Raw genomic sequence first — 7,242 nt, 5'->3', positions numbered from 1 at the left:
ATCCATGACTTTTGAGGGAAACTTGTGGCATAATACAGAATATGTGGCTTGGGATGGGGAGTCGACTGTCTCAGGTGGTGTTGAGGGCAGCTGAAACATCTGTGGCTCAGGTGTTGATGAGGGGCCAAGCCTGTTGAACTGCGGTGGAGCTTGTGAATCTATGGATGACATGACACACATCTCCATAAATTAAACACATCACGATTGTTACGAATCAATTAATACATTGGTCTCAATGTCCTAAACCTGGGGTCTAAACAAGGTACCACAAGACTGATAAGCCTGAAGCAACTGGTGCCGTTCAGCCAGAGACTTGGTTACATTTATGAAGTTCTTACTTGCCCTAATGCACCTTTTAAAATAAGAATGTTTTGATTCAAAGCTCATTGTCCAAGTATATATGAGTGGGCCAAATTGTAAAGTCAAGTCTGCAGTGAAGCAGATAGTGGTGTTTCGGTCTAAGTTGAACTCTTGGAAATAACTCTTGTGTCAATTCCACATACAGTTCAATCAGTCCCTTCATGAAAGTAATCTGTAACTCCGAGAGCCGAGGTGCACAGACAAATTCAACAAGCTCCCTCAGAAGTAGTACCAGTCCCCATACTTCATTATCAGCATCTTCAATTGTGTCATGCACCAAAACAGGCAAAAATCTCAAAAGCCACCTATTTTGGGCTGCATGCCCTCCAAGCCTTGCTCCTGTAGTGGGAATAGTGTTTAGCTTGTCGCTGCTTTCACCAGGAAATTATTTGATTCTTTCATTAAGAACCTCATAACTGAACCACTTTTGTGTTCTGATTAAGAACTGCAAAAACAATGCCAAATCACAATCTACTACCCTCTCAAACAGATCATGAGCTAAACAAGCTGGTAAGCCTGGCTGACACACATGAAAGTTGGATAGTTTGTTGAAAACGCTGTCACATTTCACACCATGATGAGGGTGTACTTCATCGTTACTTTCCAGAAACCGCACAGTCTCATTATGATCAGCTGGATTTCTATGAGTGAAAACTGTGAGAGGTGTGCTGAAATTTTCTGTAAAGCCACCAATCATGTGGGAGCCCAGATTATCTCCCATTATGCACGCAACAGTGCCTTTATATTTCCATTGAAAGATATGCCCCTTTCCTCTAGCTCACAGAAGTCTGAGACTAGCTTATTGAAAATCTTATCCATTCCAAAGTATTTGCAATCTTTCTCTACACAGAGTAATGCCAACTGTATCTGATCAACAGTTGATCATTAGTGTGGATGAAAATTTCCAAGTGTGAAGTAGACAGCCAATACTTTATGCTTTGTCTTGGAAGATCCGAGTGGATTAGCCACCTCAAAAGCATCCTGAAAGAGCATTACCTTTAAACTGTCTGGGTCTGAGGAAAACATGACTTTGGATTTGATGGCCCACTCATCAGTGACATCATAGAGTACATCATCTTCAGAATTTGAACTAGGACTGTGCTGATCTAAACCTTGCTGTTTCAGAATTACTTTGAGGGTTTCCTGTATTGGGATGTAATGATAGTGCCTCTTCTGGCCACTGCGATTGCGTCCAAGAAAGACTTCAACAGGTTCAACATAGTCATAGTGTGACTTGTAATATTTCAGCCTCTTGTGTTGCGTAGTTAAATGACCCTTTTCATGTAATGCCTTGTGCATAGGGCTCTGCTCGTATACACTATTCCCAAGAGATGTTACAGTCTCCTTTGGAACACCATACTGCCCCAGTTCACGGGCTAGTGCATCCACAGTATATTCCTGTTGAATATCACTTATAGTTCTCATTTCATTTGCCATTTCTGTTATTGTGGAGGCTGGGACCAAATATTTTGCCTATAAACCCAAGTAAAACTGAGCAAGACTCTCTGTGAAGTTGTCTTTCACTTGATCACTGCAGAAATTATCACTTTGTTCTGCATCATTGTTAAAACTTTCAGGTTCTTCAAGTTGATCAGTGATACTTCAACTTCTACAGAAGTATTTTTAAACCCTAGTATCTATACTTCCACTTGAGTAATGAATGCGAGTACTTTTGACACCTCTGTTCATAAAATCATGTCTACTATTACAAATGCAAATAATTAAATGTGTGTTGGGGATCCGTATGTGGAACACGGATGCTGACTGTCATTAACTTACATAGGCATCACTTCTGTGAACCCATCACGAAATTTTCGGCGATTCCGTGAAACTATTCCCGCTCTACAACAAATCCTAAACCCATACGGGGTAATGAGGGGAACAGCTGATTAATAACATTCCTCATACCTTAGTCCATCCATTAATTTATTAGTAACACCAGAATATTTTTTTTGTCACAGTCAGATGCATGACTGACATCTACAGGACATAAAGTAAAATAAAATTGCAAGTAGAAAACTTAATTGATTCTTAGTATAAGCCGTTTTTAATCTGCTCAGCATATTTAAGAAAAAAAGCCTTTAGACAATTGCTCTGAACAGCAATTCTCTGTGCATGCATAAGATGCCCTTTATCCAAACATGTTGGGAGGATGATATCCTTTTTTTTCTTTTTGGGGGATGCTCACTTGGCATCATCTGCTCTTTTAAAGCAACACCCCATACAAACTTCATCATAAATTTGTAGAGTGGGTCAGAGAGAGAGAGGAGAGAGAGAGATGTGGATCACACTGTATATTTCTCTTTACCTGTTCTTTAACTTTATCTCTGCAGGTTCAATCCTCAGATCAGGCACCTGTCAGCTCCAGGGACGCTTCAAATTAAATGGAATGTACCAGGATGGAGATGTTATACTTGGAGGCCTGTTTCATGTTCACTTTTTTACAGTGTTCCCAGAACTGAGCTTCAAAACTGAGCCAGAGCCACCATATTGTGAAAAGTAAGTCTAGGGCCAGAATGACTTAAAAACTATATATATATATATATATATATATATATATATATATATATATATATATATATATATATATAAAACCTATAGATTGAAGATGTTATATATATATATAATTCTGCTTTTTCAAATAATCGATATTGATATTTACCCAGTATGCACAACAGGGAGGGCTCCATGAGTGATTGAGCTCAACTGTATTTTCTTTTTATTATTGCTTTTAATTAATGGTTCAATTATTAATCTCTTTAATATTTCATGTCATAATTAATCTTGTATTTTTTTATTTATTATTATTTTAGATTTAACATGGAAATCTTCCAGCAGGCACAGACCATGGCTTTTGCAGTGAATGAAATAAATAAGAATCCCAATCTGCTGCCTAACATCACTCTTGGTTATCATCTTTATGACAACTGTGTGAGACTGGGAATAGCGTTCCGGGCTGCCATATCCCTGGCTAGTGGGACAGAGGAGTCCTACTTCAACCTCAACTGCACTGGCCCTCCTCCAGTGATTGGGATTGTGGGGGATCCAAGTTCAACTCCTTCCATTGCAATTTCCAATATACTGGGGCTGTTTCGAGTACCAATAGTAAGATGGGATGAAAAAAAAAAGTTAAAAAAAAAAAATACACTATGTGTATATTTTTGCACTTTTGGGCTACTTTTTGTGTTTTTAACAAATGTCCTCAGTTTATTTTTTACAAAACTAAAATAAATTTAATTAAAATAATACAAACACACTGATCATTATGTATATCGAGTTTGTATGATAAACCATATGGAATGAGGCAAAATCATTTATCGATATGTTATTTATTTTGAACAGGCTTCAGAATAACTGGTAAGATATAATTACTTGTAGTTTTAGCAGGTTTCCTCATCAGATGCTCTGATTGATAGCCTACATGTGCTGTTTGATAATTAGTGTTTTCCTCAGTAAATAACATTTTAAAGATATATTCTCCATCTGTAAATGTTAGGAGGTCTTGCAAATATATCCATTTTGCTGTCAGGAGTTGATGAGCCATGTATATCTCCCCTAAACTGCATTTTTACTTAAGTGAATGAGCAATGATGCATGCCAAATAGACGGAGCCCATTAGAATAGGAGCAAAATAATTCAGATAAAAGATACATTTTGTTCAGATGAGTAAATGTGTGTTCCTTTTGTTTTTATTTATTTTCAATTTTAGCTTAGTGAATTTTAATATCTGCTTTAAAATATGTTTTTGGGTTGTAATGTTGTTCTTACAATGTTATAATGTAATTAGGTTTAACCCTGTCTTTGCACATAATATAGCATAGACTACATAGTTACATTCACTGTATTTATTTTTAAAGCCTTCAGTATACATTTTGTTTGTAGGACAACATAAGCGGATTTTTTTTAAATACATGCAAAATTTGTATCCAGTTAGAAAAAAGTAGTTAAAATTGTATCATCATTCAGCCAAAAAATACCAAGCTAAGGTTTATTGGCAATATCGTCTAGCCCTACTTCACTCTGTTTCTCTGTCTCCTCTCTCTCCATTTTCCTTGACTAATTAGGTTAGTCACTATGCCACCTGCTCCTGTTTGAGTGACAGGAAAAAGTACCCCTCATTCTTCAGAACTATCCCCAGTGATGCCTTCCAGGTGCGGGCTATGGTTCAGATCTTGAGGCATTTTGGATGGACCTGGGTTGGTCTTGTCTACAGTGATGATGACTACGGCATATATGCTGCTCAGTCCTTTCAGCAGGAAATGCAGTATTTTGGACATTGTGTTGCTTTTTCTGAAATCCTTCCACATGACAACAACCACAGAGACATTCAACGTATATCTCGAATGATTCAGGCCTCTACAGCTAGAGTGGTGGTTGTCTTTTCCACTTCATCCTTTCTGATACCTTTGATGGATGAGGTGGTGTTGCAGAACATAACAGACAGACAGTGGATTGCGAGTGAAGCTTGGGCCACCTCACCTGTATACCACACTCCACGTTTCCTGCCCTTCCTCGGGGGCACACTAGGCATTGCTATAAGGCGTGGAGAAATTGAGGGGCTTCATGATTTTCTGCTACGTCTTCGTCCCAGCAATGATCAAAGAAATAATATAGTGAGGATTTTCTGGGAAAACATGTTCAGGTGTAGTTTTGGAAATGGGGGAAGAGTAATAGATGGAGAGCAAGTGCAAAGGGTATGTACAGGACAGGAGGATCTGAGCACAACAAACACACCATACACTGATGTTTCAGGGTTGAGAGCAGGATATAATGTCTATAAGGCAGTTTATGCTCTAGCTCATGCACTTCATGACCTGATGCAGTGTGAGGAGGGGATCGGTCCATTCGATGGGAACAGATGTGGTGACATAATCAACCTGAAACCCTGGCAGGTAAGAAATACAGGTATATTGCAAATTCTCTTTAGGAGTATAAAAAAAACCTGAAGATGGAAAATCGAAATAAATGCTGTGTATTAATGCAATACTCTCTCTGTCTACAAACTGTACAGCTGGTTCACTACCTACAGAAAGTGAACTTCACCACAGGGTTTGGGGATCATGTGTCATTCGATAAGAATGGAGATGCTCTGCCTATCTATGATGTGCTAAACTGGCAGCCGAGTTCTGATGGATCAATAAGGATTTACACTGTTGGTGTAGTAAATAAAGTGGCAGCAACAGAGATGGTGCTTACATTGGACGAGAATGCAATATATTGGAACTTTGAAACAAAAAAAGTAATAAACATTGCATGTTAATGTCAACTTTTTTGCATATATGCATTTTGAATACTAGTCAAGTATGTTTACAAAACTATGTTTGTGTTTAGCTATGCTAAAACAAATCAATAATAAATGGATAGGAAATAAATGGAAAGGCTGAAAATAGCAGATAATATCTCTTTCAGCCTCCAAGGTCTGTGTGCAGTGAGAGCTGTCCTCCAGGCACGAGGCAAGCCCGGAGGAAGGGTCTTCCTGTCTGCTGTTTTGACTGCCTGCCATGCAGAGATGGAGAGATTTCTAATACAACAGGTCAGTAGATTATTGTTAGTAAAAAAAAATAATAATAAAAAAAAAATCAATTTGCACCTCTCTTTTTCTTATCTACAGATGCTATTGAGTGCACGGTGTGCCCAGATGAGTTCTGGTCCAATCCACATAAGGATCAGTGTGTCCCCAAAGAAGTTGAGTTTCTGTCCTATGATGATCCTTTAGGCATCTCTCTGACCACTGCGTCTCTGATTGGCACCTGCTTCTGTGCTCTTGTGATGGTCATTTTCTCTCTTCACCGTAACACTCCCATAGTACGCGCCAACAATTCAGAGCTTAGCTTCCTGCTGCTGTTGTCATTGAAAATGTGTTTCCTGTGTGTGCTGCTTTTCATTGGCCGGCCACAGTTGTGGACGTGTCAGTTAAGACATGCTGTGTTTGGCATAAGCTTTGTCTTGTGCATCTCCAGCATCCTGGTCAAGACTATGGTGGTAATAGCTGTGTTCAAAGCATCTCGACCAGAGGGCAAAGGAGCAATGAAATGGTTTGGAGCAGTTCAACAAAGATGCACAGTGTTGGTCCTAACAGCCCTCCAGGTTGTGATATGTGCAGTCTGGCTATCAACTGCCTCTCCAACCCCCTTTAAAAACAACCAGTATATCCGTTCTAAAATAGTATACGAATGTGCTATTGGCTCAGTGGCTGGTTTTTCTATGCTGCTGGCATACATTGGCCTGTTGGCAGCAGTAAGTTTCTTGCTAGCTTTCATGGCAAGAAATCTTCCAGATAATTTTAATGAAGCAAAGTTCATAACTTTTAGCATGCTAATCTTCTGTGCTGTGTGGATTGCATTTGTTCCAGCATATGTCAGCTCACCAGGGAAATATGCAGTGGCTGTGGAGATATTTGCCATTTTAGCTTCTAGTTTTGGTTTACTGGTAGCTATATTTGCTCCAAAGTGCTACATAATTCTTTTACATCCAGAGAGAAACACTAAAAATGCCATTATGGGAAGAGAAACTAAATAAAATAAATGTAAATAGTTTGAAATAATGGTTTAAAATTGTGAATTTACATTTGACACAACTTTGTAATTTTCGGATTTAACTCTGTAAACATATCATCATCATCATCATCATCCATTATGTTTGCACTGAGGTAGCACTGTTAATTAATTTATTTCTATAGAAAAAGTATGTTTTGTCTTCTTTGCAGGTTTGCCTCCTTTATATCTTTATTTTTGTAAAAAATTGCTTGATTGTGTCGGCCCAGATCTGGCCCTCATCTGGCACATATGGAATATGGATCTGGCCCACATGCTGCAATGAATGGCGGTCCTTGAGTAGGCCACTCCTGTTTGCCAGATCTGGGCCACAAGCAGGCCATAGCAA

General features: G+C 38.8%; 1 protein-coding gene across 1 annotated transcript; it reads left to right on the top strand.

Annotated features, from left to right (window-relative positions):
- Positions 1 to 2,638: 2,638 nt before the first annotated feature.
- LOC137043263 (extracellular calcium-sensing receptor-like) lies at positions 2,639 to 6,879 on the top strand. The gene is made up of 6 exons (XM_067419457.1): positions 2,639 to 2,859; positions 3,174 to 3,465; positions 4,425 to 5,252; positions 5,372 to 5,599; positions 5,770 to 5,893; positions 5,972 to 6,879. Exons 1-6 carry the CDS (start codon positions 2,639 to 2,641, stop codon positions 6,877 to 6,879), a joined length of 2,601 nt encoding a protein of 866 aa, XP_067275558.1.
- Positions 6,880 to 7,242: the final 363 nt, after the last annotated feature.

Source organism: Pseudorasbora parva, chromosome 16, assembly GCF_024679245.1.
Source record: "Pseudorasbora parva isolate DD20220531a chromosome 16, ASM2467924v1, whole genome shotgun sequence".
NCBI classification, from domain to species: Eukaryota; Metazoa; Chordata; class Actinopteri; order Cypriniformes; family Gobionidae; genus Pseudorasbora; species Pseudorasbora parva.
This window is presented reverse-complemented; position numbering and strand designations above follow the sequence as displayed.